This window comes from Pan paniscus, chromosome 6 (genome assembly GCF_029289425.2).
Source record: "Pan paniscus chromosome 6, NHGRI_mPanPan1-v2.0_pri, whole genome shotgun sequence".
In the NCBI taxonomy this organism is placed as follows: Eukaryota; Metazoa; Chordata; class Mammalia; order Primates; family Hominidae; genus Pan; species Pan paniscus.
This window is the reverse complement of record NC_073255.2, coordinates 42,067,956-42,090,395: the sequence shown is the minus strand read 5'-3', so window position 1 is coordinate 42,090,395 and position 22,440 is coordinate 42,067,956. Positions and strand designations below refer to the sequence as shown.

Genomic DNA, 22,440 nt, shown 5'->3' with positions numbered 1-22,440 from the left:
AGGCTGGGCTTTTAAAAGGTCTCTCTCCAGCTGGTACTGGGTGGGGGCATGGAGCAAAGTCAGTAACAGAGGAACAGTGAGGAAGTGTCATCTTGACAGAGCATGAGCACAGTGTTTAAAACCTGAGTTTAATTGTTCTATCCTTAATGGAGTTTTGAAATTTCATTCCTAATTTCTGCTTGAAACATAGGTGTGAAAGCAAATACAGCTGTGGGGAAACATGTTGCCCCAGCCTGAGCAACAAAAGGAATATTGAGGAATGGACAGTGTTTCCAGAAACAAATATCAAAAAGATGGATATCGAAACATTTCTCAGAAATGATATATTTTATTTTATTTGAAAGAAGGAAAATTGTGTCCACAACTCTTAAGTCCAATGTCATAAAAAATACTGCTCTTCTTTGGGTTTTAATAAAACACCACAGTCTTTGTCCATGCCTCTAAGCACACAGACAATGAGAAAGCCTACTTCTGTGTCCTTCCACTGTTAGTCAGTCATCACTAGGGGCAGAAAAACAGGGGAAACATTTCCAAGAATGAAAGGGCAGGGTACTTATAGTTTCCTTCCCACTTGGCAATGTGATGGGAAAATTACGCTGCTGGAATATGAGTAAGCTGTAACACCGCCCTGGGCAGGAAAGTCAACTGCGAACAAAAGTTAAATTCACGTATTTATGATGAACTTGGAAAGTTTCTGGTTTTTTTTTTTTTTCTTTTTTTGAGACGGAGTCTTGCTTTTTCACCCAGGCTGGAGTGCAGTGGCGCAATCTTGGCTCATTGCAAGCTCCGCCTCCCCGGTTCGTGCCATTCTCCTGCCTCAGCCTCCAGAGTAGCTGGGACTACAGGCGCCTGCCACCACACCCGACTAATTTTTTGTGTTTTTAGTAGAGACAGGGTTTCACCATGTTAGCCAGGATGGTCTTGATCTCCTGACCTCGTGATCCGCCCGCCTCAGCCTCCCAAAGTGCTTGGATGGAAAGTTTTTTTAAATTAACTTTATTTTCTTATGAAAAATTATCTGTCGTTTGAAAAGTATATAAATAAGCAGAAGGAAAAAATAAGAATCATTTGTAGTGTGCCTTTCCACAGATGACCATTTTTAATATCTTGATGAATATCGTTTTTTATATATTCTTTTAGATACACACATATGCACAGGCTTTATAAAAGTAGAATTATAATACTCATGTTTTTATAACCTGCTTTTTGTACCTAACAATATTTCCATGTGATTAAATATTATTCTCCCCTGTCATTTTTGTTGCGTGCGTACTGTTTCATTTTTGCAGCTTTATAGCTTATTATGTACAATTAATATACAATACAATAATTTGAAGAATGTGCATAGTACAGTAAACTATTTCCCTATTGTAGGACATTTGTATTGTTTTCAGGGTTTTTCTCTGAACTTTTATTTTATTTTATCTTACTTTTTTTTGAGTCAGAGTCTTGCTCTGTTGCCTAGGCTGGAGTGCAGTGGCACAATCATAGCTCACTGCAGCCTTGACCTCCAGGGCTTAAGCAGTCCTCCTGCCTCAGCCTCCTGAGTAGGTAGGGACTACAGGTGCCACCACACCTGGCTAATTTTTAAATATTTTTTATAGAGACAGAGGTCTCTCTGTGTTTCCCAGGCTGGTGTTGAACTCCTGGTCTCAAGTAATCCTCCTGCCTTGGCCTCCCAAAGTGCTGGGATTATAGGTGTGAGCTACCAGGCCTGGCTTTCTGAATATTTTTAAATCAGCTTTTCTTTTAGCAAAATTTTTGTGGATATTTAATTTATTTTGTTGGAATAAAATTCCTGACTCAGAGTATGTATACATTTTAAAGCTGTTTTAAAATAAGAATAGCCCAATAGCTTGCAGAAATGTTCTAATTTATACTTTACCATTCTTGTAGGAGTATGTCTATTTCTAATACCTTGGTCAATACTGGGCTGGTTTTCTGGTTTTCCTCAGAAAGATAGCAGTGGTATTTGTGGAGTTCTCACTAATCTGGGGAATTTATAAGTGCTGTTTTATTTGTTTCGTTGAGGTCATTTCTCCAAAATCTGGCTGTATTAGGAACATTGGAAGGAGTCCCATAGTTATTTTAGTGATATGTAAAGTTCTTAGGTAATTGTCTTAAAAAGAAACATTAAGTGTATAAATTATTAGTTCCCTCCCCACTCTGTCATACATATGACACAGATGGAAAAGTCTAGTGCTGTGTGTATGTATATTACATGTATATAAAAATTGTCATCATTTTTGCATTAATACAAGAACAGTCTTGAAACAGGTTCCCTCCGTCTCATATTAACCTTTCGTTATTCAAATTCTTTTCATCTTGCCTGAACCAGAGGTGTTTTCATTTTCTGAATGTTGTGAAAACTGAGGTATAGCTTGAATTATACACTTTGTTTTGATGTTCCCTAGCACCCACACTTGAGATGGATTTGTATGTTTTATTGATTCAGCGAAATGTATATTACTGAGGGCTGAACCATACTCCTCACACTGGGTTAGGCATGTGAGGCGTAAGAGGAGGTGCATGGAGGATAACACAAAGACGTATATGACAGTTTTCCATTATGTGTGACTTTTCTGGAATTTTGCCTTCACACAAAAGATGAATTTCTTTTTTGAAACTTTGTTAACCTCCAAGGACACAGATGATCAGCTCTAACTTATGCCATTGCCTCTGAGAACTTGGTGTCTCTTAGAAGTCTTGGCTGTTCTGGGAGGTCCAGTGCAGGCCAAAGCGATTCATCTACTCACTGCCTTGCAGCCAAGGCCAGCTGACACCATTCACGTTTTGCACTTTACCTCCTCAGAGGCCACAGACCCAGCCAGAAAGAAGCTGCTCCTGTGGTCTCTGCAGTCAACCCCAGCTGTGATGGCTGCCACATCTTCCCAAGGCTTTCTGCTGTTTTCTTGGAGCCTGCAGTGCACTCTGCATTGCTCAGGGAGCTCCAGCTGGAACAGCTCTTGAGGGCTCTCCCAGAAATTTGCATCACAAAGGCCAAAGAGGCCAACCTTCTTGGGCTTTGTCAGAGATTGTGTGGCAGAAAATTCCCTAAACAGGATCTGCCCCCTCCTCACTCCTTTTGCTTTCTCTGTGCGTCTTTGTCCTTCACTCTGGTAATGGAAATGAGAAAGGGTCACACAGCCCATTTGAAGAAGAGATTATCTTCTGTTGGTGAAAAAAAAAAATGCCGTTCCTTGGGCTGAGGTGAGAGGTTTCTGGCCACTGTGAAACATCAACCTTTCCAGAGTAATTTCTCTTCTAGTCACGTTTCTCTAAAAAAATGGGTATATTGAGACACACACAGATACACACACACACACACACACACACACACACACACACACACACACACACATAAAATCCCACTTAGGGCGATAGACAGATGTTGCAACAAAAATTTCTCTTCTCCTTATGCGTAATCTGAAGCCAAAGTGAGGATGCAAATTTGAGGAGTAAGAAGCACTGTGACTCAGCACTGAGTTATGTCTGTGCTCTGGTCAGGGAGAGCTCTCCAAGGTCAAGGATGATGGAGGAGGCGGAACTCATATAAAAACCATAAGCATGCTCAGGCCCCAGGCCAGAAAGTTATTTTAAAAGTTTACAGCAACTACTTTATGTATTACACACACACACACACACACACACACACACAGAGACACATTTTATTTCAAAACCATTTTAAACTTAAAACTTGCAAGAACAGAGCAGAAAATCCCCTCTTGCTCTTTTCCCAGAGACCCCATTTAAGTTTCACCTGTTGTCCCAGCTCTGTCCTTTAATGGAAAGAATCTAGTTCCAGGTGGCACCTTGCACCTAGGTGGCCCGTCTCCTCCTAGTCCCCTCTGATCTGGAATTGTTCTTCACTCGCTCCTTTTCTTTCATGACTTTGGTGTTTTTAAATTATAGGTCAGCCATTTTATAGAATACCCTGTAATTTGGGTTTGTTAAAGGGTAATTTGTTAAAGGTAATTTTCATGGAAAAGTAAAATCATAACTCTCATACAGATGTGAAAATTGATTATACAAATTGGGTAATTCTTGTCACACGCAACTAAGTCACAGTTGAGGAGCTGAGGCAAAAAGCACATGGGCACATGGTACCTGCTCCAAGAATTGAATTGTCTGCAAGTCCAGCTGCTAAGATGGCCTGGTGTAACCCTAAGACCAGTTTAATCTAGTAGCTGCTGAAATGACCTGCTGTGACTTTAGGACTGGTTTTACCTACCACTGTCACTCACCCATCAGAGCTTAGCAGCTCTCAAAAATTCTAGTGCCTATAAGCTTTCTTTCAAAACCATAGGTAACATTCCTATTTCTAATAAAACTCCCATCCTTTCCTTTGTTCCTCAGACATACCAAAGTCTACCAGTCTATGTGTATGCTTCAAATTGCAATTCTATGATTCTCCAATAAAATGTTTAATTTAGAGGTTTCCCTCTATATTACATTTTGACTTCAGATACACAAATATGTGTTAAAATAATTTATTTTACTCTTATGATATGATGAAACTAGGCAGATGTTATAACTTTAAAGAAAAAGTCAAAAGAGCACAAATTTATATGAAGCAAAGGAATGTTGAGATGAATTGCAAATGAAGACACAACTAGTTTTCCACCAGTGGAAAGGAAGTCAATTAAATCACTGCCAGACAGGAGATAGATTAGATAGATAGATAGATAGATAGATAGATAGATAGAGACAGATATATACAGATATATATATAGATAGACATCTATCTATCTATCTATCTATCTATCTATCTATCTATCTATCTACCTACCTACCTATCTATCTATCTCTCCATCAGTTACCTACATCTTAACAAAGCGTTGTAAAATAACTCAAAGCCAACAGGACTAGAATCTGATAGCCCAAAAGGATATGTTGTAGGCACTGCTTAGTTTTCTACTGAAACACAAAATTTTGTTTTTTACAGATTTATCCAGTGTTCTCTCATCACAACAAACATTACAACAAAATTTTCTCTTTATGAAGACCCATATTGTATGTCTTTGGCTGGAATATAACAGATGGTTGTGATTTTTTTTCCCCCATTTCGTCCTGTTAATGGCACATGATATCTCTTTGTTTTATTACTGGTGATAACTTTGACCACTTCATTAAGATAGCATCTTCCAGATGTCTCCACTATAATACTTTCTCCCTACCTTGGCAGCTAATTCATGAAAAGTTTGTAGGGAGACACAGTGAAACTATGTAAAGCCTCATTACCCCAATTTCACCCATCAGTTTTGGCATTGACATTTCTTATCTGAATTAATTATTGCTCTGATGATTTCCAAAGGAAAATTTTCTAATACTATGATTTCTTCTACATGTATTAGTTGGTTTTCTTGGGTAGTAAGAGCTCTGTTTTTTCCCTACGTATTTATTCACCTACATGTTTATCTCCAGTGGGGAGCTCATACCAGCTCCTGAGAGCCACTTTTGTACAACTCTGTTCTGCTCTGCGTTCATTGATCTCATGTTGGTTCTTTAAGTTGGCCATAGTGAGAGTCGTTACACTGTGGAAATCGGAAAATAATATCAAGCAGATTCGTGTGTTTTTCCCCAGAGATCTGGTGTTTCAACATCAGCACATCACTCTATAACAATGTGGACTAATTCATTCCTGTTTTATTCAGTGGGTTTAATCTATCACTATTATTGTTGATTTTGATACTCAGCGTGTCCCTGATGTGGCCTGTGGGAGCTCTTTCAAGCTGACTTCTGTGTCCTTTTGACCTGTATTGCGTTATGTTTTGAGCATTTCTTTACTTTCTGGCTCAACAAGATGTTCCAGAACTATCTAGATCTCCTTGCCCCACCCCTAATATGAGCCACTTCCCCAAGGAGCCCTGGTTCCTTTTAGTGGAGAGTAGCCTCTGGCCCTTGCGTGCTGCCAATTTATGCTCAGGTCTGCCTCCCCGTCTCACCCTTTCACCCTGCCCAATGCCTTTTTGATGAAGGAAGGATGGGAAATAGTAAATATTTTTTAAAAGAAAGGCAGGTAAAGAAGGGGGAGCAGAAGAGGAATAAAAATATCTCTTTATATGCATTTTTAATCCCCCTCCCACAAATTTTACCAGAGACTAAATTTAGTCTTTGCCTAGTGATTTGGATTTCTGAAATGGTTACATTTTATGTGGTTGAGAATGTGAAAATTTCTGAAGAGCAAAATCGTTTGTCAACCGTGTATTCAGTCGCTACTCTGGATGTGCCTCACATTACGCTATTGTCACAGTGCAGAGTCCTAGCCCTCAAGCAGCTAGAAGGACAGTGAGATGTCCTGAGGCTTATAGCTGATGTGTCCTCAGGGCCTGTGGCCTGCGATGCAGGCACCACCTATGCTGTCTGAGGAAGAGAAATCAGAAGTCAGAGAGACTTCCTAGAGGAGCCCAGAATGAGCCTAGAATGAGATGAGTTTGGGGGTAGGACTTAGCGAGTTGGGCAAAGAGGGGATGGATGTTTCATAAAGAGGGAAGATCATACTTAAAGCCAGAGAGATTTGGCAGACTTGAGGAATGAGAGATGGTTTGGCCAGTTTTGAAACACTTGTTTCTTCATATTCTTGAGCCTAGTTTTTTTAAAAAAAGCATAAGTATCCTTTCTTATAGCCAGATTTGCCTATTCTAAGCCACCAGCCCAGAGTTCAGTTTTGGGATTTAACACTAGTGCAATGTCTTATTGCAAAGAGATTGATTGCAGCATCTTCCCACAGAAGAAGCCACCTGAGAGAGAAAAGAGAAAGTAAAATTAGTGGACATTCTACCAAAGAAAGATAATAAAATATTTCTTTATAGTCTAGTGGTTTTTGGCTCAATGTTTTTTCATTGAAAATATATCAATTCCTATCCCTATGGGTACCCCACCCCGCTCCATTGAACACAGACCCATTCTGATCTAAATGGATGGTTTTGGATGCCTTTACTCATAAGCAAATGCAACTGGTTAATGACAGTAGTTTAATGCTGATCTTTTGATTGTTTGTTTCTGATCATTAAAGAACACCAGTTTATTACTTTGAATGATGTCTTGAAATGAATAAAATTCTTTCACTTCATGGCAGTTAAATCTGTCCTAAATCTAATCCTGAGTTTTCTTCAAGATATGTTCTTTATGTAAAAATTGTTGCTTTTAAGTATGCTCCTCACATGGTTGTTTTTAAATTTTGCAGGCGATACCAGAAATTGCAGAAGATCATGAAGCCTTGGTAAGAATATATGATCGATTGATATTGATGATTTAACCCTTCCTACTTTCCTGCATAATTGAGCCCTGTCATCTGACTGACTGTATAACTATGCATCTAGTATTTTGAATAAGTGATTTTTTGTTATTTTTGTTTTCTATTTGATGTTCTTTTATAAACAACTTCTTCAAAAATGTATTTTCCCCCCTTTTTTTGCTTTGGAGTAGAAAGAGTATTTTATGTATGTAACCACTAAGTGATGCTGTAACCACAGAAAGATTGCTACCCTACTTCTGGAGCAGTGCTAAGCATAATTTTATGTATTATTTTAAACAAAACTAACTTTTATGTGGCCTGTGTGATGTTCAAAGTCAAAAGTCTTTGATTTTCTTCAGTGGCTTAGAAAGAAAACGGATTCACGTTTTTAAAAGTATCCAGGATTGAAGGATGCAATGAAAATTATTTACTTTGAGTCTGAGAAAGTGCTCGATCACCTGTCTATGAAGTGAATTGTATGATTGTGTCTGAAGATAGAAACCTTCTTTCTTAGAGTTTTCCCTTCTAAGTTTCTTTCTTAACCATTAAACAGGGTGAGTCCAAATATGGTTCTAACAAACTCTTTGAAGTAGGCTGAACAGATTTTCATGGTGCCAAGCCATTAAGCAGATAATTTCAGTTTGAGAAGGAACACTGACCAGCGTCTCAAAGTGTAAACCTTATTTTGTAAGCTCTCAGAGAAAATCCTCATCACCTTCAATGTACTATAGTATTATGCTGGTCTCAAATCATTCACACACAGAAAAGCATGAGTTGCAGGAATTCTTCTGTTTATTAAATTCTAATAAAGTAGAAAGCAATATTGAGCTTCTAGGGTAAAGCTCCTTAAATTTCATTTTGATGTATTTAATACAGTAGAAGCACTTAATGGTAATGACAGTAGAAGCCACTTTTTATGAGACTTTATCCTGGGCATTGTCTCAATGTTTACACTCATTACTCCAAATCCACACTTACATTCAACATACAAGTTCGGTATTTCCTTGGTGCAGAAGTTAAAATCAGATGGAGGAGCTGGGATTCAAACTTACTTTCTCCCCATCTACTTAACAGAATTTGCGAATATAGAGGAATTTGGGGCCCTGAAGCCAAAATAATTTATTTAAAATTTATTAGACAGTAGTTTTAATCTTTTGGTATGTAGATATGCTGGACAGTTTGTAGTGTAGTTCATGATTTTTATTGATTAATCATAGACAGAAATGAATAGTCAAGGCCCTGGTTCTGGTAATGGCACAGTAGCACAATCAGACTAACACAGATAACAATTATGAAATCCAGACAAAATATTATAAACAAAACATCTTAAACCAACTATATGAAGGCACTGGATAGCAACCCAAAACAGGCAGAAGGTAGAGGGAAGTTAACCCTTGAGAGACCAGATGGGTCTTTGATGGGATTTGTGTGTTTGAAGCTTTTTCCCTGAGAACACCTACTCATCCAGGCAGCATGGGGTGGCAGAGAGCCTCAGTCTTAGTAAGTTACTAAGAAGATGTAGTTTGGGACTTCAGAGCAGCTAGCTAATTAGAGGGAATCTATGAAAGACGAGAAGCTCAGAGAGTAGGAGACTCCACATCCACATGTAAACCCTGTCGCAGTCCACTGCTGATCACTGAAGTGCAAATGCACACTTTAATGGTAAAAACAGCAACTTAAAGATCTGAGCAAAGATGTCAGCTGTCACTCACTTCAGAGTTTAGATTTTTACTTCCTGCTAGAACAAAAATCATCACTCTTCAGAGGAACAAAACTGATATCTGAATATTGACAGTGTTTTGTTCACAATGTCCAGTATATAATAAAAATGTACTAGGTATGTAAGGAAATAGGAAAAGACGACCTATAGTTAAGAAAAAATGTAGGTAGTAAAAACTGGCCCTGAGATGACCCAGATGTTGGAATTAGCAGATGAAGGTTTTTTAAAAACTTTTATAAATATGTTAAAAACTAAAGAAAAGTATGAGTGTAATGAATGCACAGACGGGGAGTCTTAATAGAGAAATTGAAACCATAAAAATAACCAGATTTCAGTTATAAAATTGAAAAGCACAATAAAGTGAAAATTTTACTGTATGAGGTTGAAGATGTCAGAAGAGATAGTAGCCTTGAAGATGTATCAGTATAAGTTACCTAATCTGAAAAGTTGATAAAATGAATAATGAGTACTTGACCTGTGAGATAATAAGTTATCTGAAATACATTTAATTGGAGTCCCAAAAGGAGAGGAAAAAGAATGGGGAAGGCAAATATTTGAGGAAATAATTACAGAAGAAAATAATGATGGAGATATATGAAGTAAGTTCTTCACACTGGAGAGACATGATAGTAGATAGATACTCAGATCTGTAGGAAAATATGAAGAACAACAGAAACTAAATATGTGGGTAGTATAAAAAGACAAAATGTAGTTTTACTTTCCTTTAAATTTCTTTAAAAGGCTGTAACTATATAAAGCAAAAATTATAATACTGTTTGGTAGGGTTTATGACATATGTTGATGCAATATGTATGACAATGAGAGCACAAAGGATGGAGGTATAAGAGCAACTACACTACAGCAAGCTTCCTAGTGTATAATCTTCCGTTTAAGTAGACATTAATATACTAATGGTGCACATTGTAATACACAGAGTCACAACTAAAAACAGTGCAAGGAAGCATAGGCCAAAACACAAAGGAGGAATTAAATCAGACTACTAAAAAAATTTGATTAATTCAAAAGAAGGTAAGGAAAGAGAAGTAGAATAAAATATAGTTAAGACAAATAGAAAACAAGTTGGTTGACTTCAATCTAATCATATCAATACATTAAATGTAAATAGACTAAGCAGCTCAATGAAAAGGTTTAGATTGTCAGATGAAATTTTTTAAAAAGCATGGCCCAGCTCTATGCTGTTTATAAGAGATGTACTATAAAGACAAGGGCACATGTACGTTGAAAATAAAAGGATGGAAAAACATATACCATGCAAATGCTAATAATAATAAAACTGAATGGTTTTATTATCAGGAAAGATAAGACTTGAAAGCAATATGTTATCAGAGTTAAAGAGGGATAATTAGTAATAAAAATGGTCACCTCATTAAGAAGATTTAATCCTCCTTTTTATTTTAAATGTGTATGCACCTAAAAATTTTAAATGTGTATGCACATTTAAAATTATTATATATGTGTATAATAAAGTTTTAAAATACGTGAAGCAAACACTGACTATTAAGGAGAAAAAGAGGCAAACCCATCAGCATAGTTGATGATTTTAAGACCAGTCTTTCCTAACTGGTATGAAAACTAGGCAAAATGTTAAGGATATAGATGATTTGGTCAACACTATCAAAGGTCTTGCCTTAATTGTCATTTATAAAACATCAGACTCAATAACAGCAAAATATACATTATTTTCAAATGCACATGGAATGTTCATCAAAATAGTCCATAGTAAGGCTCAAGAATTTTCAAATGATTAAAATTACACAGATTATGTTCTTTGATCACAAGGAAATTAAATTAGAAGTCGGTAACAATAAAATAGCCGAATAGCCTCGGATGTTTGGAAATTAGAAAACACTCTTTCATACTATCAAAGAGTCAAGGAATAACTCAGTTGAAATTATGAAATATTTTAACTGAATGGTAATGAAAATACAACATACCCAAATTTGTGAATGCAGCTGAAGCTGTGCTTAGAGGGAAATTTGTAGCATTAAATATCTATGTTGAAAAGGAAGGATGGTTTTAAAAAAAAATGGTCTAAGTTTCTACTTAAGAAGCTTTAAAAAATGTGAATTAAGTAGAAAAAAAGAATAATAAGAATACTAACCAATGAAATAGGAAACAGGCAAATAATACAGAAAATTAAAGCCAAATATTTATTAGGAAAAAAAAGAAAAGAGAAATCCAAATATCAACACCAGGGATAAAAGAGGGAATATCACTACAAATCATACTGACATTAGAAATAAAATAAAAGAATATTGCAAATAATTTTACGTTAATAAATTTAATGTTTTAGCACTTGGGGAGGCCAAGGCAGGTGGATCACTTGAGCCCAGCAGTTCAATACCAGCCCGGGTAACATGGCAAAAACCTATCTCTACAACAAAATTCAAAAATTAGCTGGGTGTGACGCCTTGTGGCTGTAGTCCCAGCTACTTGGTAGGCTGAGTTAGGGGATTGCTTGAGCTAGGGAGGCGGAGGTTGCAGTGAGCCAAGATCATGCCACTGCACTTCAGCCTGGGCAACAGAGTGAGACTCTGTCTCAAAAAAAAAAAAAAAAGAAAAAAAAAAAAAGAAAGAAAATTAAGGATGAAATAGACAAATGCCATGGAAAACAGATTTACCAAATGTGTTAGTCATGGAAATGCATGGCTTTGATCTCCTTTCAGGAAGAACTTGCTAGTCAGCCAAGAAGAGTGCAGTTAGCTGATAGTTTTCAGTTATCACATGTTCCAGATTCATAGCAGCTTTCAGTACTCTCCAAAGGCAGCATTTAGTTATTGAACATGGTGGGGATACCAGAGCCTGGTCATTTCTACCCATTATGGGATTCCTCTAAGAGGCACTGTTTATTCTGCAGCGTTCCACTGAGTTGGCTGAGACATTTTCAGATCTGCATTTGCTTCTTCTTCCCCTTCCCTTCCCAGGCATCAGATCTGTTTCATGGTCCCAAGGCTTTCCATACTCAATCCTGCTTTCTGCCTGCTTTATCTTCCACAGTCATTGCCCAAACTCATACTCAATCTCTGTTCTCATAACTCAGTCTCAGCATCTGCTTCACAGAGGACTAAAACTGACACATCAAAACTGACTCATGATGAAACAGAAAATTTGGACGCCCATAGTTATTAAAAAAATTGAAATTGGCTGGGCGCGGTGGCTCACGCCTGTAATCCCAGCACTTTGGGAGGCCAAGGCAGGTGGATCACGAGGTCAGGAATTCAAGACCAGCCTGGCCAAGATGGTGAAACCCTGTCTCTACTAAAAATACAAAAAAATTATCCATGCATGGTGACAGGCACCCGTAATCCCAGCTACTTGAGAGACTGAGGCAGAGAATTGCTTGAACCCAGGAGGTGGAGGTTTCAGTGAGCCGACATCATGCCACTGCATTCCAGCCTGGGCAACAGAGCGAGACTCCATCTCAGAAAAAAAAAAATTGAAATCATTTCTCGAAAACTTTCATACAACAATAACAGGTTACACTGGTGAATTCTATATTATATATTATAGAAGAAATACCAAATCTAATCACATGCTTTTGGAAAATAGAGGAGAGGGACCAGTTCTCATTATTTTATGATACCAGTATCACTCTGATACCAAAACCTGGCAAAGACAATACAGGAAATAAAAATTATAGACCAGATGCAAAAATCCGCAGAGGCATGTTAATAAATACAATCAAGCAATATGTTAAAGGGATAATACCTTGTGATCAATAAGAGCTTGTCTCAGAAATAGTTTAACATTTGAAAATCAATCAAGCAGCTCAGTGTTTTATGAAATAAAGGAGAAAACCTAAAAAGAAAAATCATCTTAATGGAGAGAAAGCATTTCATAAAATCTAATGTATATTAATAATAAAAATTCTCAGCAAGCTAGGAATAGAGGGAACTTCCTCATCTTGATAAAGTAATCTACAAAAACTCCATCATACTTAATGTTGAAAGACTGAATGTTTTCTACCCTACAGACTGAGAATAAGGCAAATATGTTTGCTTTCTGCAGTTCTGTTCAACATTGTATAGGATTTCTTAGCTATTGCAATAAGTCAATAAAGAAACTAAAAGCATAATATAAGAAAGGAAGATGTAAAACTACCTCTATTCATAGGAAACATGATTATCTATTTAGAAAATTCTTAGGAATCTACAAAGAAACTGCTAGATATAATTGAATTTAGCAAGGTTTCAGGATACAATGTCAATAAAATAAAAATGAATTTTTATATTTTAACAGCAACCATTGGAAAATGACATTTTAAAATTTCCACTTATAAAGTATCAAAATCATAATTTGTAGAAATCTTTATTTTTAGGGATAAATTCATCGATAGACATGCAATGTCTATTTATTTGCTAAAAATAAATAAATGAGAGGAAATACCTAAACAAGTGGAGGGATAGACCATTTCATGTGGTGGAGGACACAATTTTAATTAGATAGCAGTTCTCTTCTGACATCCTTTGGCAGGGACACAGAGCCAAAGCATATCATCTTTATACTATAGGTTCAGTGCAATATCAGTTATTTTTTAAAAGAATTACAAATCAATCCTAAAACCAGTGGTAATGTGTGGGACCTAGAATAGCCAAAATGATCAACAATAAAGTTGAAGAGTTTCGTTGACTGATTTCAATACTTCCTATAAGGTTAGCTATCAAGACGGTCTGATATTGGTATAAGGGGGTAGATAAACAGATCAATGTAGTAGAATAGAGTCCAGAATCAACCTGCACTGAAATTTTTAACAAAGGAGCTAGAAGAATGTTTGCTGACGTAAGTCATGCTTTTTGAAGGTAAGGGGTGTGTCTATAGGATGACTTATAAATCCATACCTTTCAATGTATATACATTTTACTTCCTCAAGGAGGAAAACAGATGGAAAAACTCAAAGGGCAGGGCAGAACTGTGGCCATTAACCTTGACAATTAAGGTTCTATTGAGTACAATTTATCATAGCTTTAAAAGTGGCCTTTATTTTCATCTTTTTTCAAATTCTGTATTGGGGCCGGGCATGGTGGTTCACGCCTGTAATCCCAGCACTTTGGGAGGCTGAGGCGGGCGGATCACCTGAGGTCAGGAGTTTGAGGCCAGCCTGGCTAACATGGCGAAACCCCTTCTCTACTAAAAATACAAAAATTAGCTGGGCATGGTGGTGTGCACCTGTAATCCCAGCTACTTGGGAGGCTGAGGCAGGAGAATCGCTTCAACCTGGGAGGTGGAGGTTGCAATGAGCTGAGATCGCGCTACTGCACTCCAGCCTAGGCAAAAGAGTGAGACTCTGTCTAAAAAAATAAATAAATAAATAAAATTCTGTATTAACGGGCTTGCCACTCCATGGAAACATTTGGAAGCACTATTCTTTTATAAAATTAGTAGCATAAATTTACATGCTTGTTTTGAGATTGGCTGAATTTTGTTGGAATGAAGATGGTGTCTACTAAGTTGATGAGAAACATTTATTTGAATCATTCCAGCACACATGGTGTGTTGGCTGTGACAGTGGCTTTCCACCAGCATGTAAAGTTTGCAGTTGGCTTAATTTGTGGCTGTCAGTACTGCACAATCTTTAGCCTAACAGTTTACAAAATACAAATAATCCAAACAAATAAAAATGTTCCTGGATGTGCCATGTGGTTGCTTTATATCTGTAATTCTTTTAGCCTTGACTCTCTATTCCCAGCATTGATTTCAGAGGTAGAACTTGCCTTCTGCTTTCCCGGTTTGGAGCCTGAATTACTCCTCTAGGAGTGGAAATAAACACCTATGTCAAGGTTCAGTAAGAGCTTTTATAGCCATCTCACTTGAAAGAGGTGATTGAATCCCTTGATTTGGAATGTAATAAAATTTTAGCGTGGCCATCCTTTCTTTGCAACTGAGAGTTTGAAGTTGAATTTGGAAAAAGTTCTTCCATATGGGAACTTACTATGTCACCCAGCAACCAGTCCTAATGAATATGTTATATACAGAATATGTGTGTAATACAGAATATTATGTAATATGTATATATTATATACCTATGTGTATTTTACATAAATATTATATGCTAGTAATATATAAAATAGGTCCTATTATATATTCTTATCTGTCTCTGCCTATCTGTCATGTCATTAGATAGATCAAGAGAGCTATCCTTCCTCTGAGTACCTTGACTGGTGTATGCTGTGAAAAAGCTTTACTCTCACTTACCAATCATTCCCACTAATGGATATTTGAGAAGCACATATAGCTCTATTTGCAGTCTCAGAAATGGTGCTGCACCTCCTTAACAGCCATAGAGATTGAAATCTTGACTCCCAAACAAGCATGGGGATTTGGAAACCAAATGGTACTCTTTCTCCTTCTCTCCAGCTTTTTTTCCCCAAAGTCCTTGCAGCCTGTTCTGTCTGAGGAGTCTGTAGACAGAGCTCTGGAGTGTAGTTTTGGGACGATTGACTGTACCAGATGTTACTAAGATCATTTGGATTAGGGTTCTATTGAGCAGGTAGCTAGGGAGCAGAGTCATATTGCTTTCATATATTAGAGAACATAAATATACTCTTTTGCTTTTAAAGGAGCTACTGAAGACTAATGTCATCTGGTTTCCTGATCTTATCTGAGTGCTGTCTAGCTAATGGGAATGCAGAGAAGAGTATTTTTTGTTGTTTATTGGTTTATTTGTTTTATCTTTCTTCGAGACAGAGTCACTCTGTCACCCCGGCTGGAGTGCAATGGCACGATCTTGGCTCACTGCAGCCTCCACCTCCTGGGTTCAGCCTTCTGAGTAGAGTAGCTGGAACTATAGGTGCCCGCCACCATGACTGGCTAATTTTTGTTTTGTTTTGTTTTGTTTTGTTTTTTTGAGACGGAGTCTCGCTCTGTCGCCCAGGCTGGAGTGCAGTGGCGCCATCTCGGCTCACTGCAAACTCCGCCTCCCGGGTTCACGCCATTCTCCTGCCTCAGCCTCCCGAGTAGCTGGGACTACAGGCGCCCGCTACCACGCCCGGCTAATTTTTTGTATTTTTATTAGAGACGGGGTTTCACTGTGTTAGCCAGGATGGTCTCGATCTCCTGACCTCGTGATCCGCCCGCCTCGGCCTCCCAAAGTGCTGGGATTACAGGCGTGAGCCACCGCGCCCGGCCTAATTTTTGTATTTTTAGGAGAGACGGGGTTTCACCACGTTGGCCAGGCTGCTCTCCAACTCCTGACCTCAGGTGATCCGCCTGCCTCAGCCTCCCAGAGTGCTGGGATTGCGTCATGAACCACGGCAGTAGGCTAATAGTTTGATTCAGTAGTGTGTGTGTTTCTCTGCCACTGCCTGTTCCATTGCCTGTGCTGCTGTTGATGTTACTGAGGCAGGTTTTTTGCCTTGTACAGATGCTGTGAATGCTGTCCTCCCATGGCGTGTATATGGGAATTTTTTTGACATTTGAGGTCTTTTAATATGCTGGGTATGACCAAATATCCACTATTAGTTATCATTTGGTTCTTGTTTTTCCTCTTTTTAAGTAAATAAAATAAATGAGCTAATTTTGCTTACTGCTAATGCTGTATGTTATTATGTAATAATGTTTTCACAGTAATACTAATGCCTACCCAGTCTATTAATAAATCTTACTAATTGCTTTTATTTCCTGGCTCTTATTTTCCTGAGGCAATCTTTTTACTTTCTTTTCTTCTTCTTTTTTTTTATTTTGCAATCTGATATTTGGATTTTCTTGTGATCCGTTGTCTGTAGAAAGAGTCATTCTGGAATTTTTCTTTAACCTTTCTCAATACTCTCTTCAACCCATTATTCCACCTGTCTTTCTAATGTTCTGTTCTTTTCTTCAAATAAGTTTGTGTTGTCTGGTTTGGAATTTCTTTTTGAGGCATGATCCTTTGATGCCACCTAGGGGGCACCTGTAAGATCGAGGTTGCCCTGTGCAGCTCTGAAAAGCCAGAGATATTAGCTGCTTTTCTATCTGGTCTGAATGGTTTGGCTTTCCTTGCATTGCTGTTTTTGTTTTCATTTTCTAGTTCTAAGAACAGAGAATCCTTAACACAAGGTGAAACATTTGAAAATCTTGTCCTTCATTCACCTTTTAAAAATCTCACTTTTGCATAGTGAGAATGTAGTAACACTCACACGCTACTTACAATTCACTGCACAGCATTTGGAGGGCTTTAAGCATGTTTGCTTGTTTTCATTTCTCCAAAAATCTCTGAGCTAGTTGTGACTACCACTACCATCATCATCATCATCATCATCATCCCCATTTTTAATAAATGAGGAAACAGAAGCATAGGATGGTGCATAACTTGCCCACTTAGGGCTGAAGGGAGAACCCCTGCTGTCTGACTCCAGAAACTACCTACTTAGCCGTTTTTGTTTAGCTGGTTACATCCCCTCTGTTGCCCCTGGTCTCCGGCAGCTTTGGATCATTGTCTTTCCCTGAGAACCACTTCCCCTTCTATAGGTTCCATTTAGCATTACATCTTCTGTGGTGATGCAGAATTTCAAAGGTCATTTTCGAGGCTGGGCTGAGTAGAACAGTAGGAAGAAGGGAAATTGAGAAGCTGTTTTGAAAGAAATGTTACCTGTTTTCTATTCTACTAGTTGGAAATAAAACTAGTTGGAAGATTCAATCTAAATATGTTAGGAGACTTTGTAGGATATCAATAATGGTATGCATGAGCCTACAAATGAAAAATCTATATAACCAACTTTATTTTTTTAAAAATTGAACCTAGGAATCAGTGCTGTTACATAATACAGTGTAGAGATCCTGACTGGCATAATTCAATGTACTCAAAGAAAGAGTATTTATCATAAAGGTGTTAATACTTATAATGATGATAATTTACAATAAAGGTGAATATCTATAAAAGATTCTGTGTATCTAAGTCTCTGCTAAAGTGTTGTTTTGAAAGCTGTAGACACCAGGATATTGTCTAATAAGGGTCCTAGGTGGAACTGCATTTGCCCAAGCCTAATCTCTGTTTGGATTTTCAAACCACATATTAGACCCACCTTATAGCCTACTGAATCTCAGCAAGTCTTTTGGTCAGCAAACCCATTATGTGGAGTGATTATCTCCATCGATATGCCAGAAAAGTTACTAACTAAAGACGAAATGCTGGCCAAAATCAAAATGAGTATGTTTACTTGCATATATGTTTGTATCTGTGTGTCCACACAGAGGGATGTATAGACCACTTAAAAAAAGTGCTAATTCTCTTAATAGAAGTATTTTTAATTTTCTCTTTGGATGTGTATGGGTAATAAAGGAAGCACATTGCCCTCCCTAAGCAGCTCCAAATTTCATTAGCCAAGAAGCTTTTCTTTAAGCCATCATTTACTGAGTGTCTATATGCTACATACTTTATTAAGTAAGTAGCTCTGTGGCTAAACAGATATCACCATCTAGTTTTTCAGCTGAAAAAATAGAGGCTTAGGCAGGGTCAGTGAATTGCCCAGAACAACACAGCTCACCAGAACGAGAGTTGGTGTGAGCCCGGGTCTGTTGGATGCTGAAGCCCTGGTTGACCTCATCAAGGCCGTCCTGCCCGACCTCATCAAGGCCGTCCTGCCCCTTCTTGTCACTCATGTTAGTGAAGAAGTCACCTGTGGTCCTGCTATTTGTCTCTTGATCTTTTAAAATTCTGCTTGTATTCACTTTCCCAGAACTTTCTTGCTTCTGTGTCTTTGCTCAGCTTTGGGGCTCTTGACTCTTGTGCCTCTCTGTCTTTTTCAGCTTTGGAGACATGCTGTCCTTCACCCTGACGGCCTTCGTTGAGCTGATGGACCATGGCATAGTGTCCTGGGATACATTTTCGGTGGCGTTCATTAAGAAGGTAAGGTGGACTCTGCCTCTTTAGGCTTTCCTTACTGTCTTCTTTCATAGCTATTTTTCTCTGCTTTGAGGATGTTTCATAATTGTCTTTCCTTTAGTTCTTTATATTAAAAGATGGGTATGATTTTTTATAATATTATGTATGTGGGGGTCAGGAAACCCAAATTCTGTATAAAAATGATTGTAAGAGATTATAAGGGATTGCATGTGCGCACCCATAGCTCAGACCAGATAAGTGTGTCACACTGTTAATAACTGCACAAGTGTGTTAATTCCCCATGTGTGACTCTGTTGGTTTCAAGACCTAAACAGAGTTCCTACTGTCGTCCTTCTTGAGCCTTTAATCCCCAACCTGGTGTCCAGGGAAAAGGAAAGAGGCAAAGTATACTGATGACCTGCACACCTAGGTTTGAAGCAGGGTTATATGAAAAGGAGGGATGCCTGAGTCCATGTGTCTTAAGCAGAGTGAGCCTGCTTACGTGTAATCATGGTGCAAGGAATATCTCAAACATCACCCAGTTCTGCCAGTTCTTCATTTGGGAGGAAGCAAATGAAGATGGACCTGGTGCAGGAAGATGGGGCAGAAGAGCCCTACCATTCCTTGCAATTGAAGTGTAACAAATTTGCAACTCTGTTTCCATTCTTCTGACTAAAAATAAACAGTCTTGATCTTGTTACTCTTAAATGTAGATTAAATCATGGACAATTGTCATTTATTGATTTATTTTTTCCTTTCTTTGTATTTGCGAAATGGTTTATAAATTCATTGGCATTTCTCCTCCCTACTACTGTATTAGGAATAAAGAGATGTTTGGAATTCATAACTTTATTTTATAAGTATCGGTTACTGGAAAGAGAATTTCAGTGAATCTGTGCAAGCCAGAAAATCAGAGCAAAATCCATTAAGAGTCACTTGAAGTTTTTAAGCCTTTTATTTTAAACTAATGGTAGACTTAAAGAAAAGTTGCAGCAAATTGGACTTTGGGAGGCCAGCGCAGGTGGATTATTTGAGGTCAGGAGTTCCAGACCAGCTTGACCAACATGGTGAAACCTCGTCTCTATGAAAACTACAAAAATTAGCCAGGCGCAGTGGTGGAAGCCTGTAATCCCACCTACTTGGGAGGTTGAGGTAGGAGAATCACTTGAGCCTGGGAGGCAGAGGTTGCAGTGAGCCGACATTGCACCACTACACTCCCGTCTGGGTGACGGAGTGAGACCCTGTCTCAAAAAAGTAAAAAAAAATTAGTACAGACTGTTCCTATAAGCCCTTCATCCAGCCTCCCCTAAAGTTAACATTTTGCAAAATGACAGTACGGTTATCAAAATTGATAAATAAGCTGTGGTGCAATGCCGGCATTTGATTTCACCTGTTTTTCTATGAATGCCTTTCTCTGGTTAAGGATCTGATCCAGGATCCCACACTGAATTTGGTTGTCATGCCTCCTTAGTGTCCCCAAGTCTGTGACAGTCCCTCAGGTTTTTTGTTTGTCATTTATGATTTTGACACTTTTGAAAGTTAACAGTCAGTTATTTTGTATAATGTTCCTCAATTTGGATTTGTCTGATATTTCCCTCATGGTTCAATTAAAGAAGGTTATGCATTTTTGGCAAGAATGCTACAGAAGTTATGGCACATCCTTCTCAGTGCATCCTTTCATGGGCATATGATGTCACTGTCCTCTGACTGGTGATGTTACCCTGAATTACATGATTAGGTGCCATCTGTAGGATCTCCCCACTGTAAACGTGCTGCTTTTTTTTTTTTTGAAATTAATCATTATCTTAGGGGAGATGTTGCCTTGAATCGAAGGACATGAGATGGCCCTAATCGGTTGAATGAGGGGGGGTAGGATCAGAGGCCCCACAGGTGTCATGTCCGCACTATGTTTTATGTTCATTTAAGACAAGAGCTGATTGGAAACCCAGGGCCTTCTCAACACATCTCAGAATCAACTCTCTTTCCTTATGTAAATCCATAAAGCCAAAGGGGATGAGCAAAAGGAACCCTGTAGAAAACACACAGAAAAGGAAGAGGCCCCTTTTTGCCTGTATTTATCAGTGGTATGAATTGCCATAAAGGAAAGAAACTGTTGGAATTGCCATTAAGAGTAATGCAAAAACCGCAATTATGTTTGCACCAACCTAATAGCTAAAGAAGCCAAAGACATCCCGATGTGTTATAAAGTACTTTCCTGCCACCTTTGGTGGTGGCAGGGAATGTAAGCATTAGATTATGAGAGGAAAAAATAAATGGCACTATTTTGCCTCTCTAAGATCAGTTCCAGAGAAGCAATTCCAAATCTGAAGATAGTGAGTATCATTGATTTTTTAATACTTAACAAACATTTTAACTTTTTGAATTTACAGCAGGCTTTCTTTTCTAACTCCAGAGTGCCCGGCTTGTCTGTTATGAGAGCCTCTTTTGCTATAGAATGTAACAACAATGTTGTACTGAATGTGAATTCCTTGAAATTATGTTCTACTTTCACCAACATTAGCTCTTTTGATTCCCCACAGCAATCCTTTCCAGAACAGAACAGATAGTCTTGTTATTTCTGGTTAGGAGGCAGGGATGCAGTGGCTTGCCGAGGTTGAATGAGGTCACATAGTGAGTGGGCGTCCTTGGTCACATGGTCAGGGTGCTTCTCCTCATCATCATGCACCTGTGCTTTCCAAGTGGTGGAAGGCATAGTTCCCGGAGCCTTGCTTAACCAGCCTGTGTCTTACATATTCCTCCCTGACCTTACTGCTTAGAGTTAAGCAATTTCTTCTGCTCTCTGTTCCCCTGGGATCTCCTGAATGCCCCTGTTCCAGCACTTGTCACATTTCGGTGAATTTTTTATTCATTTAACAGTATTTCCCAATAGAGTATTACCTCAGGAAGGCAGAAACGTGGCTTTCTTCATGTCTTTATCCTCGGGGCCTGGCACAGAGTAAGGTCTTAATACATTTCTGTGAAATGAATGAATAAAATTTGCTTGGAAGCATTAAAAATACCCACAGAATTTGAAGAAGAGAAGGAAAAAAAAGTACTGTATTTAAATACATTTTAAGTAAAATTTCGGTGATGAGTGGAAAGGAATTAGAAAGCTGTGTTTCTTTAAATGATGTGAGCAATGGCCAAAGAGAATGACAGTCATTTAATTTTCTAACAACTTAAGAAAATGTTTTTCATTCATTGAAATTAATTCAAAAATCATATTAAATGTAAGAAAGTAAAGACTGACAGTCTTGGTGGTTTAATAAAAAATTAAGTATTTTTTAAAAAGCAGCACATTTAATCTATTTCATGTCCTCATTCCCAGTCTCATTTTCTTTGCATTGCTACTTAGAGATCTGTTACATGAATTTGAAAAAATAGTCATCAGAAAATTACTTACTTTTCTGTAAGGTTAACTTTTTTATTCATTAGCTGGACCAAATTCAGCACTTTGACAACCCAGGAATTGTATGCAGACAACTGTCTTTTAAATGGAGCTTTATCTCAACAAAAATCGACTAGGAAATGGGCTGACAAAAGATGCCTATCTCTGTGGTCTAGAGTTGGCTTCCTATTAATGCCAAATTCATACCACTTTGGAGAAATATTTTTTTTCCCTGCCAGCCTCTGTCTCCTTCTCTATTACTTTATCTGTTTTGTTAT

The 22,440-nt window shown here is 38.1% G+C and overlaps 1 protein-coding gene across 5 annotated transcripts in view; it reads left to right on the top strand.

Annotated features, from left to right (window-relative positions):
* Positions 1–22,440, top strand: part of ELMO1 (engulfment and cell motility 1) — a 591,689-nt gene that overhangs the window by 193,459 nt on the left and 375,790 nt on the right. For all 5 annotated transcript variants that reach the window (XR_008626205.2, XM_003814972.4, XM_034963945.2 and 2 more), the window contains exons 7-8: positions 7,187–7,222; positions 18,699–18,798. Coding sequence is in view for 4 of the 5 variants with exons in the window: in XM_003814972.4 (XP_003815020.1) it covers positions 7,187–7,222; positions 18,699–18,798 (136 nt within the window). In the remaining variant the exon portion in view is untranslated. The remainder of the gene's footprint in view (positions 1–7,186; positions 7,223–18,698; positions 18,799–22,440) is intronic.